The sequence below is a fragment of the Gobius niger genome (genome assembly GCF_951799975.1).
Source record: "Gobius niger genome assembly, chromosome: 15".
In the NCBI taxonomy this organism is placed as follows: Eukaryota; Metazoa; Chordata; class Actinopteri; order Gobiiformes; family Gobiidae; genus Gobius; species Gobius niger.
Genome location: NC_136866.1, coordinates 28,192,326 through 28,219,649, shown reverse-complemented (window position 1 = coordinate 28,219,649; position 27,324 = coordinate 28,192,326). Strand labels below are relative to the sequence as shown.

Here is a 27,324-nt window from a genome sequence, read left to right as displayed (position 1 = left end):
CGGTTCATTAAAGGTGATGCTGGTCCAGTGGGGCTTCATTAGCTACATTTCCACACGGATCAGGCTCCCAGGGAAATAATGAGACCCAGTGATGAAGGTTTACTGTCAGGGAAAACAACTTTCAATTAATTATGAATCAGAGACTGTAAAATAACAAAGGGCAACAAAGAAACGAGTTTGAACGAGCTTCTCCCTAATGATGAGATGTTTTCATTAAGGACTTATTACTCTTACTCCACTACATTTGAGAGATAAATATGATACTCTGTGCTCCTCCGCCGTCCCTCCTCGGCGGCGTAATCGCTCGGGCCATTAGCGAAATGTTCCCTTCGCTTTTCAACATCCGAGACAAAAGACGACAGCGCGACTTTCCATCTCGCTCAGGAAATCAATACCGGGGCCAATTTGTACACGGCCGGCGAAGGGAAAGATAACGATTTCACCGAGTCAAGTGTGCGTCCTAACGAGGAGGAGAGAGAGGAGAGAGAGGAGAGGGGAAGAGAGGAGAGGAGGAGGAGAGGAGGAGGAGAGGAGAGGAGAGGAGGAGAGGAGAGGAGGAGAGAGATGGGGAGAGGAGGAGAGGAGAGAGAGGAGGAGGAGGAGAGAGAGGAGAGAGAGGAGGAGGAGGAGAGAGAGGAGGAGAGAGAGGAGAGGGGGAGAGAGAGGAGAGGAGGAGGAGAGGAGGAGGAGAGGAGAGGAGAGGAGAGAGGAGGAGGAGGAGAGAGAGGAGAGAGAGGAGGAGGAGGAGAGAGAGGAGGAGAGAGAGGAGAGAGAGGAGGAGGAGGAGAGAGAGGAGAGAGAGGAGGAGGAGGAGAGAGAGGAGGAGAGAGAGGAGGAGAGGAGAGGAGGAGGAGAGGAGAGAGAGGAGGAGAGAGAGGAGGAGAGGAGGAGAGAGGAGGAGAGAGAGGAGGAGAGAGAGGAGGAGAGGAGAGGGAGAGGAGGAGAAGAGGAGAGGAGGAGGAGGAGAGGAGGAGAGGAGAGAGAGGAGGAGGAGAGGAGGAGAGAGAGGGGAGGAGGAGAGAGAGAGGAGGAGGAGAGAGAGAGGAGGAGGAGGAGAGAGAGAGGAGGAGAGAGAGGAGGAGGAGAGGAGGAGAGAGAGGGGAGGAGGAGAGAGAGAGAGGAGAGAGAGGAGAGAGAGGAGGAGAGGAGAGAGAGGAGAGAGAGGAGAGAGAGGAGAGAGAGGAGGAGAGGAGAGAGAGGAGGAGGAGAGAGAGAGAGAGGAGGAGAGGAGAGAGAGGAGGAGGAGAGAGAGAGAGGAGGAGAGAGAGAGGAAGAGAGGAGGAGGAGAGAGAGGAGGAGGAGAGGGAGGAGAGGAGGAGAGGAGAGAGAGAGGAGAGGAGGAGGAGAGGAGAGAGAGGAGAGAGAGGAGGAGAGGAGGAGGAGAGAGAGAGAGAGGAGGAGAGGAGAGAGAGGAGGAGGAGAGAGAGAGAGGAGGAGAGGAGAGAGAGGAGGAGAGGAGAGAGAGGAGGAGGAGAGAGAGAGAGAGGAGGAGAGGAGAGAGAGGAGGAGGAGAGAGAGAGAGGAGGAGAGAGAGAGGAAGAGAGGAGGAGGAGAGAGAGGAGGAGGAGAGGGGAGGAGAGGAGGAGAGGAGAGAGAGAGGAGAGGAGGAGGAGAGGAGAGAGAGGAGAGAGAGGAGGAGAGGAGAGAGAGGAGGAGAGGAGAGAGAGGAGGAGGAGAGAGAGAGAGAGGAGGAGAGGAGAGAGAGAGAGAGGAGGAGAGAGAGAGAGGAGGAGGAGAGGGGAGGAGGAGAGGAGGAGAGAGAGGGGGAGGAGGAGAGAGAGGAGGAGAGAGAGGAGAGAGAGGAGGAGGAGGAGAGAGGAGAGAGAGAGGAGGAGGAGGAGGAGGAGAGAGAGGAGGAGAGAGAGGAGGAGAGGAGAGGAGGAGGAGAGGAGAGAGAGGAGGAGAGAGAGGAGGAGAGGAGGAGAGAGGAGGAGAGAGAGGAGGAGAGAGAGGAGGAGAGGAGAGGGAGAGGAGGAGAAGAGGAGAGGAGGAGGAGGAGAGGAGGAGAGGAGAGAGAGGAGAGGAAGAGAGAGGAGGAGAGAGAGGAGGAGAGGAGAGGAGAGGAGGAGAGGAGGAGAGAGAGGAGGAGAGAGGAGGAGAGAGAGGAGGAGAGAGAGGAGGAGAGGAGAGAGAGGAGGAGGAGAGGAGGAGAGAGAGGGGAGGAGGAGAGAGAGTGGAGGAGGAGAGAGAGAGGAGGAGGAGGAGAGAGAGAGGAGGAGAGAGAGGAGGAGGAGAGGAGGAGAGAGAGGGGAGGAGGAGAGAGAGAGGAGGAGAGAGAGGAGAGAGAGGAGGAGAGGAGAGAGAGGAGAGAGAGGAGAGAGAGGAGAGAGAGGAGGAGAGGAGAGAGAGAGGAGGAGAGAGAGAGAGGAGGAGAGAGAGAGGAGGAGAGAGCGAGAAAGAGAGGAGGAGAGAGAGAGGAGGAGGAGAGGGAGGAGAGGAGGAGAGGAGAGAGAGAGGAGAGGAGAGGAGAGGAGAGAGAGGAGAGAGAGGAGGAGAGGAGAGAGAGGAGAGAGAGGAGAGAGAGGAGAGAGAGGAGGAGAGGAGAGAAGAGGAGGAGGAGAGAGAGAGAGAGGAGGAGAGGAGAGAGAGAGAGAGGAGGAGAGGAGAGAGAGAGGAGGAGAGGGAGGAGGAGAGGAGGAGAGAGAGGGGAGGAGGAGAGAGAGAGGAGGAGGCGAGAGGAAGAGAGGAGGAGGAGAGAGGTAAGGAGGGGAGGAGCAGGAGAGGAGGGAGAGGAGGAGAGGAGAGGAAGACACAAGGAGAGGAAACAAGGCATTCACCGGGCCAGAGTCAAGTGTGCGACCTACACGAGAGGAGAGGAGGAGAGGAGACACCAAAGGGGGGGATGAAAGACCCCCCAATGATCCCTTTAACACTTCCCCCAGAGGGACTACGGAAGGATTTTTAAGGTCGAACAAGTTACTTAGTGCTGCTTTAATAACGGATACTTTGGACAGCACTAGTAAAACACTCGCCATAGCTTCACTACAGCCACAGCGAAGGGGAGCAGGTCAAGGGGGTGGGAGGAGCTTAGAGTGAGTTCGCTTGGACAATCAGGAAGTGGATATTTTGTTTCAGCCGTTTCAGATCAACATTACATCCAATAAAGTGTTAGATCGTGATGAAAACGTGGAGGAGACTTTTGTGTTTCGTTTACGCCGAGTGCGGGTCGGAGCGCCGGCAGGAGAAGAAGAAACAACCCGGAGTTTTGACGAGGAAACGGCAGCTTTACGGCGGCTAAAGCTCGGATTGTGCATTTCAGTTCTGCACATCCTGCCGTGACAGGGAGAGAGGGAGACGGAGGAAGGCAGCGCTAATGAGGAGCCTTCCTGTCAGACTTCAGAGAGCGGTGCATTGTGGGTAGGAGCGTGGGAGAGGAGCAGACTGGAGTCACGGCGGCGAACTGCTGTGTGCGCCGGGGAAGAAAAAAAAAACAAGTAAAAAATGATGTGGATCTGAGGAGAACAGCATCTTTCTGTGTTCAGACCTCACCCACAACCACAGGGGCGTGAAAACCTGCACAAGCCACGGGATGTAAAGGAAAAAAGGCCTAATATCAGGAAACAACATTAACAATACTCCATTATGGTCATTAAAGTACTACAATGATGGTCCAAAACGCCCCTAATATCAGGAAACAGCATTAACAATACTGCATTATGGTTATTAAAGTACCACAATGATGATCCAAAAACGCCTTCAATTTCATGTTTGAGCAGCAGAAAAGTGACAAACAAAGGATCTGTATCTGCTATTTTAGCCATCCCAAAGTAAAGTATAGGCATTTGTATGATATATTGTACCTCTACCACTATGGAGTGCACTTTTTGTGAGAAATATAAGTATTTTCTGGGGGTATTTTGCAAACCCGGAAGACAAGAGGCTTTGATTCAGTTAACTCCGCCCCCTCTCTCTCTTGAGCTAATCCGCCCCATAAGCAGTAAAAGAAATATAAATATCCCAGTAATAAGTGAAGCTACTAACACACACGCTAACACACAAGCTAACACACAGGCTAACACACACGCTAACACACAAGCTAACACACACGCTAACACGCACGCTAACACACACGTTAACACACACGCTAGCACACAAGCTAACACACACGCTAACACACAAGCTAACACACAAGCTAACACAAACGCTAGCACACAAGCTAACACACACGCTAACACACAAGCTAACACACAAGCTAACACAAACGCTAGCACACAAGCTAACACACAAGCTAACACAAACGCTAGCACACAAGCTAACACACAAGCTAACACACTTGCTAACACACTTGCTAACACATACGCTAACACACACGCTAACACACAGGCTAACACACACGCTAACACACATGCTAACACATACGCTAGCACACAAGCTAACACACAAGCTAACACACTTGCTAACACACTTGCTAACACATACGCTAACACACACGCTAACACACAGGCTAACACACACGCTAACACACATGCTAACACATACGCTAACACAAACGCTAACACACACGCTAACACACACGCTAACACACACGCTAACACACATGCTAACACATACGCTAACACAAACGCTAACACACACGCTAACACATACGCTAACACAAACGCTAACACACACGCTAACACACAAGCTAACACACATGCTCCGTCATCGTTGGTTATAAAAGTGAATCCACTTTGGTTCAGGTGAAGCTTCACAAACTTCCATCAGAGTCACAGAAAAACACTATTTTGGTGAAAGTCGCCGATTCTGAGAAGTCTTTAGGAGTTACTGCGCGGACGTTGTGCTCCTCGTATCATTACGCCTCACAATATAGTCCCCCTTTTTATCCACTTATAAACTCGACATGTTACATTTCTGTGTAAATATACTTTGCTTGAAAACACTTCACGTAACTTTATTTAAATAAGGAAAACGTGGAAGAGCATTAACAATACTGCTCTTCCACTGCTGTGCAGTTCCAAATGATTCGAGCGGCCCGGCGTTAGCCAGGTTATCATCTCCTCGTTATCCAGAGTGTTGCTGATTCTGGAGATATTTTTTTTTTGTAATTCATGCAGTTCTTGTATTTGAAGAGTTTCGTGGTGCTAGGCTAATGCAAGGCTAGCACATTTCTATGGTATCAGCTAGCCTGCATTAAAAACAGTGTGACCCGCTCCACAGAGCACCTGAGGCAAATCACTTATAACACCAGACTAACCATATAAATGTCTGTGTCCATAGAGTCATTTTTGGAATATAACTGACCTTGGACTATTTTCTAGCAGATCACTCCGCCGCTGCGTAGTAGGGATGGGCAATACCACATTTTTCTGGAATCGATACGATACCGATGCTTTTGGGGTCATTTTTGTCGATAATGATACCGATACTGATCATTTCATATGGGTGAATGTATTTAAATCAATATACGTCTCTAAAACTGGTTATTTTATCAAATTAATTGGTCAATTAAAATTATATCACTTTAACTGGTTAATTAAACAATACTAATGTGAAATTAAATACATAAACAAAATGTTAAATTAATACTTAAATGACAAACAGAACCTATAATGATCAGCCCGGCTCAGTTCAATCCTTTGCTGTTGTGACTGTTTTGGCTCAGAACAAAGAAATAAATGGGTTGATAATTGCTGCCCTGCCTTCTTTTTCATATGCAAATTAGTATCGATACTTTTTGCCCAATATCGATACTTAAAAAATAGCCGTTTGGTATCGATATATCGATACCAAACCACGAAGCTGATGCTGCTCAAATATAAGGTTTTAAATGCAAAATGGTTAAAATGATTCTATGGACACAGACATTTATATGGTTAGTCTGGTGTTATAAGTGATTTGCCTCAGGTGCTCTGTGGAGCGGGTCACACTGTTTTTAATGCAGGCTAGCTGATACCATAGACATGCACTAGCCTAGCGCCACGTAACTCTTTAAATATAAGAACTGCATGAATTACAAAAAAATATCTCCAGAAATCAGCAACACTCTGGATAACTAGGATATGAGGCCCTATGTCAAAAATCCTGAAACATCCCTTTAACTCGTCTATAGGTAAAAACGGTGGCCTGTTCCTTTAAGAACACACAGATTTGTTGCTTTTGACTGGCTGTTTCCAGTATGAACAACGCTCTTCCGTTTGAATCGGCGGTTTAGTCATTGTTTAGCCCGTCCCTGCAGAGACCTCACGCCGAGTTGATGTACGAGCCGAGACTGTTTTCCTGTTTGTGCGAAGCGCGAGTCTATAAATCCATCGGAGCAAAGATTCACTGATAAAACCACACAATAACAACAACAGGCTAAACACGCCGCGGTTTCAGGAGAAGGAGGAGAAAATACACAATCAAGCTCTTCCATGTCATTAAAGTACATTACACTCAAACCAAACTGCATTAGATCCACATTTCTTCTATGTGTCGTGGCTTAATAGTATTTTGGTGTAAAAATGGCGCTGAATTTGACTTCCTGCTGCCTGTGTAAACCTTGTACAAACCTTGTAGTTGTGATTAATGTTCTTGTGACTTACATGAGCTGAAAAATGGACTAGACCTTGTAAAGTTTCCACATTTCCTGTGCTTGTGTTTTTTGCTGCTGCAGCGCGTTTCTCTTTGCTCTGACCTTCTGTTGTTTTCGCTTCGGGCCAAATCTAATCGTTACAATCACCTTCAGACCGGCACACAGTTAAAGACCGAAACCCAGGTCCAGCGCGCTCATCCGGGGCTGTTGTACATGTTTTTAGTGGGAGGGGAGAGCGACGTGCAAACCGGGCTTTCCATTTGTAAAGGAAACTCTCTATTATGCTGTATTTGGAATAAGACTTTCATTATCCTTAATGAGGTGACACAAAACTCTCACTGGATCATGTTTTCCCATCATGCATCTGTGAACATGATTTCATACATTTTTACAGAGAAACATGAGAGAAAATTCATGGACAAAACGCCTACAATTGTCACCGTGTTCAATTCAAAATGCCATTTATGCTAAATTTGGAAAGGGATTGTAGTAATTTGTTTTGATATGAGACAAAAGTCTCACTGGATTATTATTCTACTTTATGTCCACTATCAGTGAACTTAATATCAACTATTTTCACGGCAGAAATCCTGAGTGAATTCAAGTTGAATTTGCCGTCAGTGGTAACTTTGCAGGTCATACATGTGCCATATGCAGTATTTTTATTATTATTATTTATTGACCTTTATTTAACCGGGACAGTCCCACAGTGATTAAGAATGTCTTTTTCAGGGGAGTCCTGGTCCCAGTGGGGAACCTATTGTTCATGTTTTAGTGGTAGGGGCAGAGCCGGTGCTGGCCCTTCTTGGGGGACCCTACAGTTCACATCCCGTGGTTATTCGTCGAATAACCACGGGATGTGTTTACGGTATTTAAACCATTTAAGGCCAAAAACAGGTCCACTGTGCAGTAATGCAGGGCAGGAGTGGAAAATGCCTCAATTGAGGCCCCGCCCCCTGTGTGAGAACCACTAACCACTGAGCCACTGTGAGACTTTAGGACGACTATAGTCTATTTCCACCACTTTTTAAAAGGGTAAATGGCAAATGGGCTGAGGATTAGCCAGTGCGGAGCCCGATTTGTTTTAGACTGTGCACATTCAGAGAACCAGAGTTACTGTAAGTAACTATGCTCATGAGAACCGTGTGGATTCAACTCCTCTTTTAGACAAAAGGCCCGACGTAGAACGACTTTTTACTCTCGTCTATTCACCAAACTACTGTCCTGATTCTCCGCTAGAGACGATGAGAAGAGTTTAAATGAGTCCAGAGAAAACATGAGAGCAGCGCCCGGGACACGGGCGACATGCAGGCGTACAGGAGGCGAAGCGAGTGCTGAGAGACACACAGCGGAGAAGCACTCACACCTTGGAAGTGACGGGGGAAGGCGGTCGGTCTCTCCGGCTCAGCAGACGGCTCAGAGAGCCTGATGGTGAAACAACGGCGTGATTAATCAGTGAAACACCGTGGTTTGACTGAACTGCGGGGCCCTTGCGGCTGCGGGGCCCGACGCACCTTGTGTAGGATAAACCGGGTCTGGGTCGGGGAAACCGGAGAAAACCTACGCAGACACGGGGAGAACATGCTCCACACAGAAAGGCCCCGTCCTGGTGGGAATCAAACCCGGAACCTTCTAGCTGTGAAGCACGAGCGCTAACCGCTGCGCCACCGTGTATTTAATATATATTTTATTTTCCTCATCACCGCCTGTTTACCAAATTCATACATTTTTAAACGTGGGACAAAAGTCATGGACAAAACGCCTACTTTTGTCTGTATTCAATACAAAATGACACATTTGCTAAATTTGAAAAGGGATTACAATGATCTCTTTTGAAGTGACACAAAACTCTGCATTATTACTCCACATTATGATACCTGGAAGTTAAAATCAACAGATTTCACTGTAGAAATCCTGAAAAAATTCAAGTTAATATACAGTATGTCCCAAATGGTGACTGCTTAGATAAGATAAGATAAGATAATCCTTTATTGCTCTCACAAAGGAGAAATTCACTTGTTACAGGTAATCCACAGTGCCATAAATGCTATATTTGGAAAGGATTTTAATAATCCCTTTCAGGTTGACGCAAAACCCTCATTGGATTATGTTTCCTCATCATTCCCACCACCTGTGTTCCTAATTTATAATTCTTTACTATGAAACGTGTGAGAAAATCATGGACAAAACGCCTACAATATTGTCACTGTAATCAACACAAATGCCATGATGCTAAATCTGGAAATGTATTGTAATCATTTCTTTTGATATGACACAAAACTCTCTCTGGATTATTATTCTATTTTATGTCCACTATTTGTGAACTTAATATCAACCATTTTCACTGCAGAAATCCTGAGTGAATTCAAGTTGAATATGTCATGAATAGGTCATGATCCATATCAGCGACTTTTGGAACAGGATTTTAATCAATCCCTTTTGACGGGACACAAAACTCTTACAGAAGTATTTGTCCTCATCATGTCCACCTCATGTGTGCAGGATGTCATTATTTTTTACTGTGAAATGTTTGTGAAAAGTCAAGGACAAAACGCCTACAATTGTCGCTGTTATCAACACAAAATGCCATAGATGCTAAATATGGAATGGCATTTTAAGAATCCCTTTTGAGGTGACACAAAACTCTCTCTGGATTCTCATTCCACTTTATGTCCTTTATTTGTGAACTTAATATCAACCACTTTCACTGCAGAAATCCAGAGTAAATTCAAGTTGAATATGTCGTCAAAGGCAGTTTTAGAAAGAGCCAAAACGCCTACAATTGTCGCTGTGATCAACACAAAATGTCATATATGCTAAATCTGGAAAGGGATTGATGTAATTCTTCTGTCTAATAATGAAATGTAGAATGAATTGGCTTGACAAACTGTACTTTTTGCTTCTTAAATGATCACAAACATGCTAAATAATATACTCCAGACATTGTAAATATTGCAAACTGAAAGATTCGGTTCTGGTTTTCCGCTCATTTCCTCCTCATTCGTCTCCGCGTTTCTCTGCGAATCTGTTCCTGATAAAAATCTCTCTCTTGTCGACACGCGGCTCATGAAAGTTTAATTTTCAGCGTGGTAGGAAGTCACTCTGAATCCACATCAGCAGCGTTTACTCATCAATATTCACGCGCAAACTGAGGCATTTGTACAACAGCAGAGCATCAATAATTTACCCCAGAGCGGCTCCATTACATTCAGAGACATCCTGTTGATCACTGACACAAATATAAAGAGAGAGAAATGTATTGTCATTTTATGTTTTTGATATAAAATCACCCGCCTAAACCGAATGCATGCTGCCCTCTTTGGCTATAGGCCTGTGTAACACCTCATTTGAAAGCTAAGACCCACAAAATTGATATTTTTCCTCGTGTTGTTGCTGTGTTGTGTCGCCTTTTTTGTCACATTTTTGGTTGAGTTTTTCTCACATTTATTATACATATTTGGTCACTTGTTGGTCGACTTTCTGTCACATCTTTGTTGAATTTTTGTCACTTTTTGGTTGATTTTTTGTCACATTTTTTTTTCAAATTTTTCTCACATTTTATTCAATTTTTTCTCATTTTTTTGTCAAGTTTTTGTCACATTTATTATACATTTTTGGTCACTTGTTGGTTGAATTTTTGTCACTTTTTGGTTGATTTTTGTCACATTTTTTTTCAAATTTTTCTCACATTTTTGTTGAGTTTTTGTCATTTTTTTGTTATTTTCATTTTTGGTCACTTGGTTGAATTTTTGTCAAATATTTGTTCAGTTTTTGTCATTTTTTTGTTGCGTTTACATCCTTGTTTTCTTCTAATTTTTTGTGGCTGTTTTGGTGCTTTTTCCCAAGACGCTTTTTGATTAGGGTAAAGCCAAACTGGAGAAAATGGGATCCGTTCAGGTGGGAGTTAAGAGGTTAAATTACTTTGGTTGACATAATAGATTTTTGGATCTTCTTTAATTTTTTAAATACGTTATTTATAAGTTAAATGATAGACCCGAATTGTTTTAGACTCACATTCAGAGAACCAGAGTTACTGTAAGTAACTATGCTCATAAGAACCGTGTGGATTCAACTCCTCTTTTAGACAAAAAGGCCACGTAGAACGACTTCTTACTCTTGTCTATTCACCAAACTACTGTTTTGTTTAGCCCAATATCACATTTAATTATTTCTCCGATATTGTGACGTGTGTTTGTTTTGTGTGTTTGCAGGAGTGGGTTTACACCGTGGGGCAGCAGATCCGACAGCAGCACCACTGTCTGTCCCTGTCCACCATGTTCCCCGCCTCACAGGTGCTGCTGCTGCCCTGCAACATGGCCGACGGCAAACAGGTACAAAACTACACCAACATGGCCGACAAAACACAGACACCGGCTATTCCAACATGGCCGACGGCAAACAGGTACAAAACTACACCAACATGGCCGACAAAACACAGACACCGGCTATTCCAACGTGGCCGACGGCAAACAGGTACAAAGCTACACCAACATGGCCGACAAAACACAGACGATGGCTATTCCAACATGGCCGACGGCAAACGGGTACAAAAAAACACCAACATGGCCGACAAAACACAGACGCTGGCTATACCAACATGGCCGACGGCAAACAGGTACAAAGCTACACCAACATGGCCGACAAAACACAGCCGCTGGCTATTCCAACATGGTCGACGGCAAACAGGTACAAAAAAACACCAACATGGCCAACAAAACACAGACGCTGGCTATTCCAACATGGCCGACGGCAAACAGGTACAAAACTACACCAACATGGCCGACAAAACACAGACGCTGGCTATTCCAACATGGCCGATGGCAAACAGGTACAAAACAACATCAATGTGGCCGACAAAACACAGACGCTGGCTATTCCAACATGGCCGACGGCAAACAGGCACAAAAAAACACCAACATGGCCGACAAAACACAGATGCTGGCTTTCCAACATGGCCGACGGCAAACCGGTACAAAAAAACACCAACATGGCCGACAAAACACAGACGCTGGCTATTCCAACATGGCCGACGGCAAACAGGTACAAAACAACATCAACATGGCCGACATAATACAGACGCTGGCTTTCCAACATGGCCGACGGCAAACAGGTACAAAAAAACATCAACATGGCCGACATAATACAGACGCTGGCTTTCCAACATGGCTGACGGCAAACGGGTACAAAAAAACACCAACATGGCCGACAAAACACAGCCGCTGGCTATTCCAACATGGCCGACGGCAAACGGGTACAAAAAAACACCAACATGGCCGACAAAACACAGACGCTGGCTATTCCAACATGGCCGACGGCAAACAGGTACAAAAAAACACCAACATGGCCGACAAAACACAGACGCTGGCTATTCCAACATGGCCGACGGCAAACAGGTACAAAGCTACACCAACATGGCCGACAAAACACAGTCCCCGGCTTTCCAACATGGCCGACGGCAAACAGGTACAAAACTACACCAACATGGCCGACAAAACACAGCTGCTGGGTATTCCAACATGGCTGACGGCAAACAGGTACAAAAAAACACCAACATGGCCGACAAAACACAGACGCTGGCTATTCCAACATGGCCGACGGCAAACAGGTACAAAAAAACACCAACATGGCCGACAAAACACAGACGCTGGCTATTCCAACATGGCCGACGGCAAACAGGCACAAAACAACATCCGACGAACACTCCAACATGGCCGACAAAACACAGTAACCGGCTTACAATGCATTAAGTCACATTTCCCAAATCCTGAGCGATCTCTTTATTTGTGTGGGACCTGCTGATTGTGAATGTAAATGATCGGCAACAGGAAGTGACTGGTTTATTGTCCAGGAAGAGGTCACGTGGGGAAACTGTGCATTTAGCCCATAAGTGTTTGGAAAAAAAACTTTAAACATGAAATTCACCCTCTGTACAGCAACGCGACGGGGACAAACCTCCTTCCTTGTTTTGAGTTAGTGTCATTTGACAAATATCTGCACAGCACCACCTGCTGTCCTGGAGTGTGCATAATTAGGCTTTTAACTTTGGAGCCTTTATCCTCTTAAGTTCAGCGTGGCTGGAGAGCTTGGCCATTGTAACGGCCCATTTGAAAGCTAAGACCTGCACCCGTGGTTTTGACGTTTGTTTTGTCGTGTTTTTGTCCGTTTTTCGTCGCATTTTCATCACTTTATCGTCGCTGTTTTTGACACTTTTTTTGAGCTTTGGGGCGACGATGGGGCAGTTGGTAGAGCGGATCGTCTCGTGATTGGAAGGTTGCTGGTTCGTATCCCAGCTCCCGCAAACGCACACTGTCGTTGTGTCCTCGGGCAAGACACTTCACCCTACCTGCCTCCAGTGTCTGCGTACATTGGTGTATGAATGAGAGAGTGAATGGGTGACTGGTTCCTGGCTGTAAAGCGCTTTGGGCCTGATAAAGGTAGAAAAGCTCTATATAAATTGAGTCCATTTATTAAGACGGACAGGACAGTTTGATATCTTGTCCTGCCGTGTTGAACGTGTGGTTTGGTGTTTCCAGGCCTCCTCTCTCGTGTCGAGTGTCAGAGGCTTCAGCGTGTTCCCGTCTCTCCCTTCACTAAACCCTCTGCACTCGGCTCAACTCGCAGAAACACCGTCTCAGCTTTTTCACCACCCGATCATCAGCGTCTTCCGCCCCCAAATTTATTTGTTTTTAATTATCTTTGGTGTTTATTTCCCATTAAGCCGCTCCACAGCCCGGCGCCTCTGTTTGATGAGTGGGAGAATAATGGCTTTGTTTTTAGGCCCAAAAATCTTCCAAACGACTCGATCTGGAGGAGCATGTGACGGAGACGAAGTGTGAACAAGCAAAGTTAAGGGATACGACAAAAGCATCCAGGCTAAGGGGATAAAGCAGCTCAAAAAGCATGTTCACGTGTAGTGCAACGAATAATGATAATGGTTGTAGTAAATCTAAGACTGGACGGAGTTTCTTTCTTTCTTTCTTTCTTTCTTTCTTTCTTTCTTTCTTTCTTTCTTTCTTTCTTTCTTTCTTTCTTTCTTGAGCAGCTGAGTATTCAGCAGATGACATGACAAAACAAACGAAGAGTTCATTTGCAAAAACAGATAAGTGCCATTGAAAAAACTCTACGTTTGCTTCAACATTTCTCTTTACATAGCAGTGTTTTTCATTACCAGATTTGTTTCAGTGCCATAAAAATATTAAGTCACTTGTTCTTAACTAAATTCACACAACTTTAGCTTATATCCAAAACGATTTTGAAAAAAATTCAAAACGGAGACATCTGCTTTTGCAAATGAACTCTTCAAACAGCGAACAGGTAAGATGCCCAAAAGGAGTCGGCAGAAGCAAGGTGCTTGTACACGCCCACCCCCTTCCAAACTGACGTAGTTAAAGGTAAACATTTACAGTTAGTTACCATAGTAACGTTTCGAAAGCTTGTCAACTAAAAGTGCATCCAGTACCTTATCATGAACATAAGATGTCATACATACGATATTGTTGAGAAAAAAATAAACAAAAATGTATATATACATACACATACACATATATACATATATGTATATATATATATATTAGAGGTGGGCATAGATTATTTTTTTTAATAGATTAATTCTGAAATTAATCTAGATTAAAATGTCTCGCTTGAATTCTGCCGAAGCCATTCAGAATATGTGTGCTGCCCAAATAATGACTAAAAGTAAGTCTTTGAGAACGAGTTTCTCAGGTCAGGTGGTGCGTGAGACCAGGGGCTCATCTCCTGTTTCCAAAATGCATCACAAACTGCATGAGAACGTTCTACTATGATAATTGGTGATGAAAATAATTCATGTTCAAGAAGATGCACTTGTGTTTACTAACTGTTTATTCAGTTAAACATTAATGTTGTTGGGGGGGGGGATCGCAGCCGCGCACACCTGTCTCACCGCGCGCACGGCTGCAAAAGGAGGCACGTAGGGGGGCAGGTCCGACACCGCGCTCTCGTGCGGGGCTTTTAGTGCTTATTTTAGCGCGGGTGATGCGACCCCGTTAGCCCGACTGTCCTCACAGAAGAAGTAAATAAACTCACTGTGGATCAGTCGTAGAACCTGCTGCTCTTCGCCTCTTTATCCGATTCTCACTCGTCTGGTCATAGCGTCCATTTGGCAAAACTTAATCCATAACAAAAGTAGCTCCAGCATCCGCGTGGCAGTTGTTTTGGTTTCAGAGGAATCACGTGACAGCGAGGCTGCGCGTGAGATGCATTCATGGACCGTAAGAAGTGCGGGAAAGGCGACTTTTTCACAAATGCGCGGAAAAAAACGGACAAATAATTTGCAGTCTGATACACTTTGCTTGCGCCAGAGGCCTCAGGCCGGAATACTTTAAGCCCTGCATAAAATATCACGGTGAAAGTCATAGCTTGCAGAGTATAGATCCATAGATTAACGGCGATAAGAGTCTCGCGTTAACGCAGCACGTTAACGCCGTTAACGGCCCACCACTAATATATATATATATATATACATATACATATACACACACATACAGCCCATATACACATGTATGTAGTCCATTTAAGCACATATCTTATACATATACATGTTTATATATGTATACAGCAGTATAAATATTAATGTACATAGCCCTTCAGAGAACATTGTTATTATTAACAATTTTTTATTTATTTTTTATTTTTTTTATCCCTTTTTCCCTCATTTATTTTTTTTCATATTGTCTTTTTCCATCTTTCTCACTTCTTGATATCGTTTATCTCTCTTTTCCAGCGTATTGATGAAGTAAATCCTGCTTGAACCTAACTTTGAATTGCTCTAAGGAAGTACTGCTCTTCATTTCCTGATCCAGGTCGTTCCATAGATCTGCCCCACACCGTGAGATAAAGCTTTGCTGTAGTACGGACGTATTGCTTGGTTTCATTGATCCGTTCTTCCTGTTGAAGCTTCTTCTTTCACTGGAAAAGGTGCAAATATCTCAGATACAAAGTCGTGATGGCGCTCCAGAGCTTGTATCGCTTAGGCTGCGTTTGAAACCGTCAAATTATCGCCTCTAAGTCCTAACCCTCGCTCCTGATCCTGAACCTCTCATGGGGTCGACTGTTCGATCTCTATGGCCCTGTCCCAATGCTCGCACTCCCACCCTCACGCCCCTCCTGTGGGAGGGTGTCCCAATCCTCCAGAGGGATCTTTGGCCCCGCCCCCTTTGTGCCCCTGATCCACACTTCACCGAAGCGGACTTTGGCGAAGCATATTGCCCATAATTCTTTGCGGTACAGACCAAAGAGACAGAAAAATGGCTGCATCCGCGGATCTTGGGCCGAAAAAAAATACTTTCAATGAAATATTTAAACTTTTCTTATGCTGTATATGTGTAAAGGTTTGCTGTGTTACTTGGAAAGAAGCATAAATATCTGATGGAGCATTACGATGATTTGAAAATGATGCAGTTAGCTCAAATATATTACTAACATCCAATATACATTTATTTTACTGTGTTGTGTGCGTATGCAGTTAGTGAATTAGAGCTTCAGCAGCATTTGCACAATTCGACCGTCCTTACCCAGGGGAAGAGACGTCACCAACGGCAGCTGTTCTTTAACCTCTTAACTCCCGCCTGAACCGAGAGGATCTTTTTCCTTACGTCATCAGATTTTTTTTCCATCATTTTTTTGTTGGGTGTTCAATTCATTTTTGTAACTTTTTTGTCATTTTTTTGTAATTTTTGGGTCATTTTTTTGTCAATTTTTTATCACATTTTTGTATTTTTTTTTGTCACATTTTTGTCATTTTTTCGTCACATTTTTGTCAATTTCTTGTGACATTTCTGTGACATTTCCATCATTGTTTTCGTCTCAGTTTTGTCGCTATTTTCCACACCTTTGTTCCAGAAGCTTTTGGATTGGGGTAAAGCCAAACTGGAGAAAATATGCTCGGTTCAGGTGGGAGTTAAGGGGTTAAGGTTATTGGCAGACTGCAGGCAAACAAAAGCACATGCTGCCCCCTACTGTATCGCATATGCAACAACATAGTGTCCAAATAAACACATTTAAGGAGAAAAAAAAAAGAAAAATACAGATGAGCATCACATTTCCCTTTAGCCTTATTTTACCTCAACAGCTGTTTCATAAAGCTACAGTATGCAAATTATCCATGCGGCTTAAAGAAACTACACAGAGTTTAGAAATGTTAAAACCAAGTATTTTCCTCCCCCTACATGTTCCAGCCATGTCCTAATGTGTAGAATGAGCTCAGACCTGTTCACCACAACTGCCTCTAAAATCCTGCACTGTCACTCAGAAAGTTGTTACTTCAGGTCTGAATATCCGTCATGCACGAGCTTAATGTAGAGACTGCAGTTACACGTATGACCTGAGGTGGCAGCAGTGAGTATAAAATGGCTATACTAACTTGCATCTAGCCCCTTTAACCTCTTAACTCCCGCCACCGAGAGGTTTTTATTCCCTCACATCATCAGATTTTTTTTCCATCATTTTTTTGTTTGGGATTCAACTCATTTTTGTCACATTTTTGTCATTTTTTCGTCCAATTTTTGGTCATTTTTTTTGGTAATTTTTTTTGTCAATTTTTTTTTTTCATTTTTCCGTCAATTTTTTAAATCAATTTTTTGCCACTTTTTCATAAAATTTTTGTCATTTTTTTGTCAATGTTTTCTCACTTTTTTGTCACATTTCCATCATTGTTTTCGTCTCAGTTTTGTTGCTATTTTCACAGCTTTTTTCCAGAAGCTTTTGGACTGGGGTAAAGCCAAACTGGAGAAAATGTGCTCGGTTCAGGTGGGAGTTAAGGGTTTAAGTCCATTTGTGAGCCCCTCCTCTTTAAGTCTGGAAACTTGTGCAGCGAGAGCTGAAAGACTTGACAATAATAATAATTTATAATAATTTTATGATATTTTTAATTTGGAGTTTTTACAAGCTGAGCCATAATAATCACAGTTATAACAAATAAAGGCTATACATTTCTCACTTTGCATGTAATGAGTCTATCATGTATTAGTTTCACAGTTTAAAGGGGGGGTATTATGCAAAATCGACTTTTTCAAGCTTTACATCATGTTATTAAGTCATTCCCTCATTATAAACATGCCTGAAGTGTTGCCTTAGCACATTCACGTATTTTCGAGTAATCTGTAAAAACTCTGATGGCAGCCATTTTAGGGATAAAACGCCTGATTCCTTCAGGGAACGCCTCGACCTCCAGGATACGCCTCCGACCTTTCGTCACCAGCCGAGTAACCAACCACTGCTCTTCAGCAGAACCCCCTCCCCGCAGTGTCTAGCCCTAAGACGTAAACAGAGTCATCATGGAGGATTAGCTTCATGTGTTGTGAACCGGAGCCACAGCAGACTTTTACAAAGACACACATCAGTGTTTCTGTTACCGAAACACCCAGGATTAAAACCGGTGACAAGAACACTTATTTCAGTGTCTGGTTCTGCGCTGGGCCTTGATGATGCACAGAGCCTCCGGAGAAAGCTAATGCTAAGCTAAACCTCGAGTCATCACGTGAAAACGAGAAATATGCACACATAAAGTCAATAAAACCACCACACACATAAAGAACCGTTTAACAATGATCACACACGGAGCCAGGCTTGTTGATTGTGTAGTTTATTGCTCACATTTCATCTACAATGGGTCATAGCCGAGTGGCTTTCTCCCGGAGCTAACAAGCTAGCCGCGACAAGCTAACGGGAAAATTCACTGAATACAAGCAGCATATTATGCATTGAAAACGTCACTAAAACAGGCAACTGCTTGAAGCAGCCTTTATGATGATCACACACGGAGCCTGGCTTGTTGATTTCGTAGTTTATTGCTCACATTTCATCTACAGTGAGTCGTAGCCGAGTGGTTTCTCCCGGAGCTAAGGCACTATTAGCCGCGACAGGCTAACAACCTTCACCTTCACAACATTCATTGAAAACAGGCAGCATATTATGCACAAATAACGTCAATAAAGCAGCAACTACTCGAAGCAGCCTTTACGATGATCACACAATGAGCCTGGCTTTACACATTTGTGGTTTATTACAGACTTTTCATCAACAATGAGCTGTAGTCGATTATAACAAGCTAACGGGTAACCTCGAAAAACCATTGTCCACCTGCACAGATAATGTCCGTCTTTTGAATCGTATGGGCTCCTGCAGATCCTGGTGTCGTCCATGGGGGTATAGTTAGAGATCCATAGGGCATGGCAGACGCAAAGAGAAGCCTCCAATCAGCAGTTATTTTTCAGGCAAGAGCCCCTTCCAAGCGTCCGGTGTGGAAGGTTCGTTTCCAAATAATATCCTGTGTGGCCATTGTTCCCAAAGTGATAAACAGTAGCTCCTTTCCAACAATAAAAATTAAAATGCACCGATCGTAGTTTCAATACTGTTGAGACAACGAGCGTAGTGTTGTGATGCCACAGACAGCGTGTGGAGGGGGCGTGTCGGAAAGGGTCAGAGGTTCTTAAAGAGACAGGGGCCTATTTCAAGCCATTTGCTACCGCCATTTTGAAAGAGCAATTTTATACAAGGCAGTTATTCTAATTTACTGCATTTACAGACCAACAGAAGGTTTTGTCATCATTGTAGTGTGATATAGACTGGTGCTATGTGGCTGAAAAAAGCATAATACCCCCTCTTTAAGTTGAGTCACAGAAATGAATTTTATATGAATATTCTAATTTTCGAGTTTCACCTGTAGGTAACACAAGCGTAATCGTCTTTAACCTCTTAACTCCCACCTGAACATGTTTTCTCCTGTTCTCCAAGTTCTCCAAATCTAAAAGCTTCTTCAAAACAGCGATAAAAAAGAAAAAAAGAAAATGAGGATGTAAACACAACAAAAAAGCGCTAAAAAGCGACCAAAAAAGCGACAAAAATGACAAAAACTCAACAAAAAGGTGACAAAAGGGCAGCAAAAAAAGGACAAAAATCCAGCAGAAAAAAGACAAAAATCCAGCAAAAAATGACAAAAGAACAGCAAAAAAAGTAATAAAAAAGTGACAAAAACACATAAGGGAAATAAAAAGTGACGACAATGGCAAAGAGGAGAGAATGCATTTGGTTTTGGCGGGTGGCAAGAGGTTAAAATAATCAAAATCAGAAATAATATTTGCATTCATTCTTGTGACAGGGAGAGACCATTTGAACTAACTCAGAGGGGTTTCAGTGGAACACCCCTCTGAGTTAGTGGAAGTTGGTGCAGTCCAATCCAGTGGAGACTGGTGTTCTGAGGAGGGAAAAAGGCAGGTGGAAGGTAGTAAAAGTGGACAAATACTATATATTTGTATCTACATGACTTGGTGCTGACTGTGGGGTTGTATCAGGCTCAGACTGTGAAAAGAGGACGTTTTAGAAAGTTGTCAAAGTGGTGTTTGATGTGGCGACCTCTGGCACGTGAGACCAGCGCACTCCAACTGAGCTGTGACTCCACAGGACCCGGGGCCGACCTCAGTCTCTGAATCTCAGGCCCAAATCAGGTCCCAGCACCTGTGCGGACCTCACTGTGAGCTGAGACCACTGACCATATATGGGCAATTCCAACTGATGATGTCACATGTTCTGTCGGTTGCTTAGTAACTATTTGGAATGATGCGCTGCCTTCTGATTGGTCGAGCCCGTGCCTCCGTGCTGTGACCTCACATCACATTCGCAAAGGCGTTCATTGTTCCCGGAGTCCTGCAGCTGAACACGTGATATTTTTCTGTCTAAACGTCCTGTGGCTGAATAACGACGTCTGTCGACGGACGCTTTAGCAAAGTGAAGCCAAGCCAGATTCTGCTTCATATTTGACAAAGCTTTGGCTTAAACTTAGCAAATCCTCAAGATGGCTGACGTGGAATCAGACAGCACTTTCAGAGGTGCTTTTGTGCAAAACTTAACTCAAGTAACCATCAAAGCGATACATGAGTACTTCCCAAAGCCGGAAGAACGGTCTGAAATCCTCCGGTCATTCAAAGATACTGTATTAAACGCCTGCCAATCAGAAGACGCAGCGGAGAACGAGCTCGAGCCCCAAGGCGAGCACGCTGAAGAAACGCCATCGACGAGCAAAGCAAGCGTTTTACAGGACTGTGACTCTGACCAAGTAAATAAAGAGATCGCAGCACTGAACGGGATTCAGGATGAGAAAACGTACTTGCTTCGGAGACGCCAACATCTGGACAAGCATCAGGTCAACAGAGTTGAGATAAATTCCCTTCTGGCGCAGAAAAAAGCCTTACAGGATGAAGTCACGGCTCTCGCTGCAGAAATCGCTCACAGAAGCTCTGAGTCTAATCAAAACTGTGTGGACTTGGAAAAGGAGAAGGATGTGGTTCGTCAGGAGATAACGGATCTTCAACAACAAATTTCTGAGTCCAAGAAGAAAGTGCGATCAGAGGAATATCTCAGAAATCGGAGAACGGAGCTTGGAAATGAGCTGAACGAGCTGAAGGTCCAGCGTGATACGTATGAAGAGCAGCTCAAAGACCTGCAGGCCAGACTTCAACAGCAAGCAACGCTGAAACACCAGTGTGCGGAGCTGGAGGATGAAGTCGAGCGTAAACGTAAACAGATCAAATATCTGGAAGATAATGTCTCACGGAATCTAAACAAAGTGGCGTCATTCGAGTCAGAACTAAGCATTAAAGTGAAGGAGATGACTGCAGTCAAAGGTGTCCTGGAGAGACAAATGAAGCATCTTGAGCATGAAAAAGCCAAGGTGACAATTCAATGGGCAGAGCTGAGGGCTATGGTACCAAGCTATGAGGAACTGGTCAGCGAAAATGACACCCGCAGAAAGAAGGCTCTCAGCCTGCACAACTATATTGCTTATGCGAAGCGTGAAATCAGAAGGCTCTGCCCCATGTCAGATAGTTACGCTCAAACAGAAAAGGAAGGTGTGAACCTGGATGATAAAAACGCCAAATTAAACAAAGAAACGGAAAAGCTTAAAGAAAAACTACTCGAGCTTCAAAAAGCGGCGCCAAAGCACAAGAAAGCTCGGCAAGACAGACATGGTCTGAAAAAGGAGAACCTTCGATTACATGAAGAGAAATATGATTTAAAAGAGCAAATTGCCAGCGTAAAGGTGCTGGAAGCAAGTCTAGAAACGCTGAACGCGGAGAGGAAGTCACTTCAGCAAAGCAACGACACCTTGACAAAGGAAGTGGCGCGGTTAAAAGAGAAAAATGACTCACAGAAAGTGTACAAAACTTTAATCAATCAAACGGGCTTAGACATTGAAGAGCAGCTAATGGAGAAGACGAGGCTCCAAAAAGAGTACAAAGATCAGGTGGTCACGGCGTACAGCGCGGAGGTCAGGAAAGCCCAGTGGATGGCTTTGATGAGAGAGGGGAGGGCTTTGAAATCTGTCAATCAGGAGCTGACAGAGAAGATCCACGAGCAAAGCCAGAACACCAAAAGGATCGTTCGATCAAGCAACAACATGGGGGAGCAGGCGCGACTGGCGGCTCTGGCCAGTCGGGGCTTATAGGATATAGGAGAAGGGGCTCGACTGGAGATCAGGGTATCAGGGATTTATGGGTCGTTGGTTCTAGTGTTTGACTTTCTTTGGGGAAATCACAGAGATTTAGTCTCTGTGCGTTCCTCTGCCCTCGAACAGCGGACTGCACTCAGTCAGGCGGAAAGACCAAAGGTGTTGTTAGCATTTAGCCTCTCCAAGCACATTCCTATGGAGCCGAACGTTTTCTCTGTTTAAAGACGTTTACGTGAGTTGTTGCACGATCCAAGTCGAGTCACACAGGATTAAACAGGTGGATTTTCTAAGTGGATAAAAAGGGGAACTATATTGTGAGGCGTAATGACACCTTAGGAGCACTTCGGTTGATCGTATTATCTTCAGAATTCTTTAGGAGTGAAGATATTACTGTGACGTCGATGTGCCCCTGAGGTGTTATTACGCTTCACATGATAGTTCCCCTTTTTATCCACTTAGAAAATCCACAGGTTTGGTTTTGTGTGACTAGACTTGGATCGTGTAAACGCTCACGTAACGTCTTTAAATAAGGAAAACGTGGAAGGGCTGAGTCGCTTCTAACTTCACGCCCGTGCGGCTCCATAGGAATGTGCTGGGAGAGGCTAAATGGCTCCTGGTCGCCTCCCGCGGGAGGTGGATGGATGGGTGGGTGGGTGGGTGGATGGATGGATGGGTGGGTGGGTGGGTGGATGGGTGGTTGGGTAGATGGGTGGATGGGTGGGTGGATGGGTGGGTGGGTGGGTGGATGGATGGGTGGGTGGGTGGATGGGTGGATGGGTGGATGGGTGGATGGGTGGTTGGGTGGGTGGATGGGTGGATGGGTGGATGGGTGGGTGGATGGGTGGATGGGTGGGTGGATGGGTGGATGGGTGGGTGGGTGGGTGGGTGGGTGGATGGGTGGGTGGATGGGTGGATGGGTGGGTGGATGGATGGATGGGTGGGTGGATGGGTGGATGGGTGGATTGGTGGGTGGATGGGTGGATGGGTGGATGGGTGGGTGGGTGGGTGGGTGGGTGGATGGATGGGTGGGTGGGTGGTTGGATGGGTGGGTGGGTGGGTGGGTGGATGGGTGGGTGGATTGGTGGGTGGATGGGTGGATGGGTGGGTGGATGGGTGGGTGGGTGGGTGGATTGATGGATGGGTGGGTGGATGGGTGGGTGGATTGGTGGGTGGATGGGTGGATGGGTGGGTGGGTGGGTGGATGGGTGGTTGGGTGGATGGATGGATGGGTGGGTGGATGGGTGGGTGGATTGGTGGGTGGATGGGTGGATGGGTGGATGGGTGGGTGGGTGGGTGGATGGGTGGTTGGGTGGATGGATGGATGGGTGGGTGGGTGGATGGGTGGATGGGTGGATGGGTGGATTGGTGGGTGGATTGGTGGGTGGATGGGTGGATGGGTGGATGGGTGGGTGGGTGGATGGATGGGTGGGTGGGTGGGTGGATGGGTGGATGGGTGGATGGGTGGATTGGTGGGTGGATGGGTGGGTGGGTGGATGGGTGGGTGGTTGGGTGGATGGATGGATGGGTGGGTGGATTGGTGGGTGGGTGGGTGGGTGGATGGGTGGGTGGATGGATGGGTGGGTGGATTGGTGGGTGGATGGGTGGATGGGTGGGTGGATGGATGGGTGGGTGGGTGGGTGGATGGGTGGGTGGATATGGGTGGATGGGTGGATGGGTGGATGGGTGGGTGGATATGGGTGGGTGGGTAGCACAGTGGTTAGCGCTTCCTCCAGGTACTCCGGTTTTCCGTACCACTAAAAACATGTACAATAGGACAGGATGAATGTGAGTTGTTTACATGCATGAGACCCATGTATGTTCATTAACATGTCCCCACCAAATTAATTAATAAAATAGAATAAATAAATCTTTCAAAGTTCTCGTGTCTCTTCTTTTACTTTTATTTAATCTTTGAGGAAAATATCTGGAGATTTTAGTCTCAGCTCAACTGGTTTTGATTCTTTGACTAAAACTCTGAACAAATATGTTTAGTGTCTGGACATGAGTTTGGTTTGGAAACGGGGAGAGAAAAGAAGCGAGAGGGCGTCATCTAGTGGTGAGAGTCGGTAAACACAAGCTGGAGGTTTTGGAGTTTTTGAATCAAACTTGAAGGAAGTCGGTTTGGGAAGGAGCTTTTTTACCCATTTGTATTTGAAAGCCTCATGACAGTGAACTCCCCTCAGCTTCTACATAGATCTGCATCACATTCTTACAAAGACATGAACAAACAGATGTACGGCTGTGGTGAAAGAGTTCCAGATTGTAAAAAATAAAGCTCCCCATCGTTCTCTCGGAGTTGTTTAGTTTTTGTGCAGCTGTGGAGGAGATTCAGGAGCAAAAGGTGTAAAGTCACTCATTTATCTACGGAGGGAAAACGGTGAGAACAACAGAGAAACGCCCACTTTCAATGACTTTTTCTCTGTGTGCGGCGCCAAAGGCTGGAGCGCAGGAGGAGTGTCGTTCCTCTGGTTTTATCATCGTTTTGCACCAGTGAAGCCTCGGTTTGAAGGAGGAAACTTGTCAAAAGGTCCTTTATATGTTCAAACACGGACACAATGCGAAAACTAAAGACTTCATTTGGTTTCTGAATTCAACACAGAAGAATATTCTAGGCAGGGTTGCCAAGTCTGGGCAGCAAAACCCACCCAAAAATATCTGAAAAACACGCAGACATACATTGTTTACTAGTGAACAGAGCCCATGTCCTCCTGCGATGATGAGAAACCGCCCCGTTCTCCCTCCTGGATTAAAAATGCAACTCACGGAGCCTTGGATTTGACATTTTGTTATTCAAAATAGAGACTTAAGTCAAAAATAAAACAGAGATAGACAATTTTATTTTGAAAAAAACTGAATTTTTTTTTCACAGACCTGATTCTAGGTCTCGGTCTTTGCTCTGATCCCGTCAGATCTGGGAGGCTCAGCAGGAGTGAGTGGTTGGTGGTGGTCAGAGGGGCCGATGGCACAGACTGGTTGCCTCGCTTCTGTCAGTCTACTCCAGGGCGGCTGTGGCTACACCGAGTGTGGAGTGAATGAATAATGACGACAGTGCAGCGGAGAGATGGATGGATCCATAAAAAAGCTCTGAAATAGGACTAAACCGTGTGAAGTACTTGCTTTTAGTTCTTCGTTTCAAAGCACAGACTCTACTGGCCAAATATCACTCTCATGAAAATAAAAGTTGCTCAGTCATATATTTACTTAACCTCTTAACCCCCACCTGAACCGAGCACATTTCCTCCAGTTTGGCTTTAGGCAAATGCATTTGTTTGGCACAGCTCATGTACAAGACAACTCAATACAAAACATAAATATATCTATACTGTATGTACATATATGTATATTCAAATTAGTTAAAATAAGTTCAATTGCCATCGGCAGCAGTAAATAAGTGCACTTTAACCTCTTAACACCCGCCTAAACTGAATGCATGCTGTCCTCTTTGGCTATAGGCCTCATTTGAAAGCTAAGACCCACAAAACTGATCTTTTTCCTTACGTTTTTGTCATTTTATTGTTGAGTTTTTGTCACTTTTTTTTTTAGTCACTTGGTTGAATTTTTGTTGCATTTTTGTTGCATTTTTGTCACATCTTTGTTGCATTTTTGTCACTTTTTTGTCACATTTTAGTTGCGTTTTTGTCACATTTTTGTCACATCTTTGTTGAATTTTTGTCACATTTTTGTCGCATTTTTGTTGCATTTTTGTTGAATTTTTGCCACATTTTAGTTGAATTTTTGTTGCATTTTTGTCACATTTTTGTTGAATTTTTGCCACATTTTAGTTGAATTTTTGTTGCATTTTTGTTGAATTTTTGTCACATTTTTGTTGAATTTTTGCCACATTTTAGTTGAATTTTTGTCACATTTTTGTCGCATTTTTGTCGCATTTTTGTCACATTTTTGTCGCATTTTTGTAATTTTTTTGTCACATTTGTATCACATTTTTAAACACAGCATTTTTCAGATGGTCATAGGCCGTGGGTGTAATGGACATAATATTAATATTACCTAGCTTTACCCCTTTACCCAAATCTTAAAGCTCCTTAGAAAAAGACTCAAAATGGCGACAAAAACAAGGATGAAAACTTGACAAAAAAGTGGCACAACAAGCTTTTGGATTTGGGTAACGCCAAACTGGAGAGAATGCGCTCGGTTCAGGCGGGGGTTAAGAGTTTAAAATGTGTTTTGTACATTATAGGATTTCATAAATGACCCGTCTGTGCCTCAAGACAATTATCCCATCAGAAAACCGATTGAACTACACTCTTATTGTTGCCAAAAAGACCCTGGTGTATCATAGAGACCACTGTGATGGAAAAGAAAGGCTCATACACTGAAATATAAACTCTAATACGTTTGTTAAGTGTGACGTCATGACTTCCGCTTCCGGGTCCTAGCATACCGGCTAATATGAGCGGGAAAAAACATTAAAAACTCTTTAATACAACAATCAATTTTTCTGAAACTCAACAGAGAGTGACTGAACCTACTTATATCTCAGACTCATTAGCCAAAAATGCCGCACCTACTGATAAAAAAGTAATATTTACTAAAGGCGGTACTTCCAGGGTTAGCGTAGCTGCTCCGTCGTTAGCATTTATCTCCGCTAAACGTTCTGCAGATTAACAATACTCACTGATGTTGTGTTGTCTCCTCAGCGCTGGCAGAAGTCGGGCACTCACCTGGAGCACCTGGTGTCGCGGTTCTGCCTGGACTCGGAGATGGCCCTGGACGGACTGGACTCGTCTCGGATGTTGGTCATCAGTCCCTGCGAGCTGAGCGCCTACACACAGAGGTGGGAGCTGCCCTTCTCCTGACCACGCCGACCTGGAGGACAGAGTGAAAACTACCCCACAGAGACCACCCCAACATGGAGGACAGAGTGAAAAAGACTCCGCAGAGACCACACCAACATGGAGGACAGCATGAAAACTACTCCACAGAGACCACACCAACATGGAGGACAGAGTGAAAAAGACTCCACAGAGACCACACCAACATGGAGGACAGAGTGAAAAAGACTCCACAGAGACCACACCAACATGGAGGACAGAGTGAAAAAGACTCCACAGAAACCACCCCAACATGGAGGACAGAGTGAAAAAGACTCCACAGAGACCACACCAACATGGAGGACAGCGTGAAAAAGACTCCACAGAGACCACCCCAACATGGAGGACAGAGTGAAAAAGACTCCACAGAGACCACACCAACATGGAGGACAGAGTGAAAAAGACTCCACAGAGACCACACCAACATGGAGGACAGAGTGAAAACTACCCCTCAGAGACCACACCAACATGGAGGACAGAGTAAAAACTACCCCTCAGAG

At 44.7% G+C, this 27,324-nt stretch overlaps 1 protein-coding gene across 1 annotated transcript in view; it reads left to right on the top strand.

Moving 5' to 3' along the window:
• Positions 1-27,076, top strand: part of galnt14 (UDP-N-acetyl-alpha-D-galactosamine:polypeptide N-acetylgalactosaminyltransferase 14 (GalNAc-T14)) — a 258,436-nt gene extending 231,360 nt beyond the window's left edge. The window contains exons 14-15 of the mRNA XM_079572745.1: positions 10,723-10,842; positions 26,651-27,076. Coding sequence (XP_079428871.1) covers positions 10,723-10,842; positions 26,651-26,809 — 279 coding nt within the window. The 3' untranslated portion in view covers positions 26,810-27,076. The remainder of the gene's footprint in view (positions 1-10,722; positions 10,843-26,650) is intronic.
• Positions 27,077-27,324: the final 248 nt, after the last annotated feature.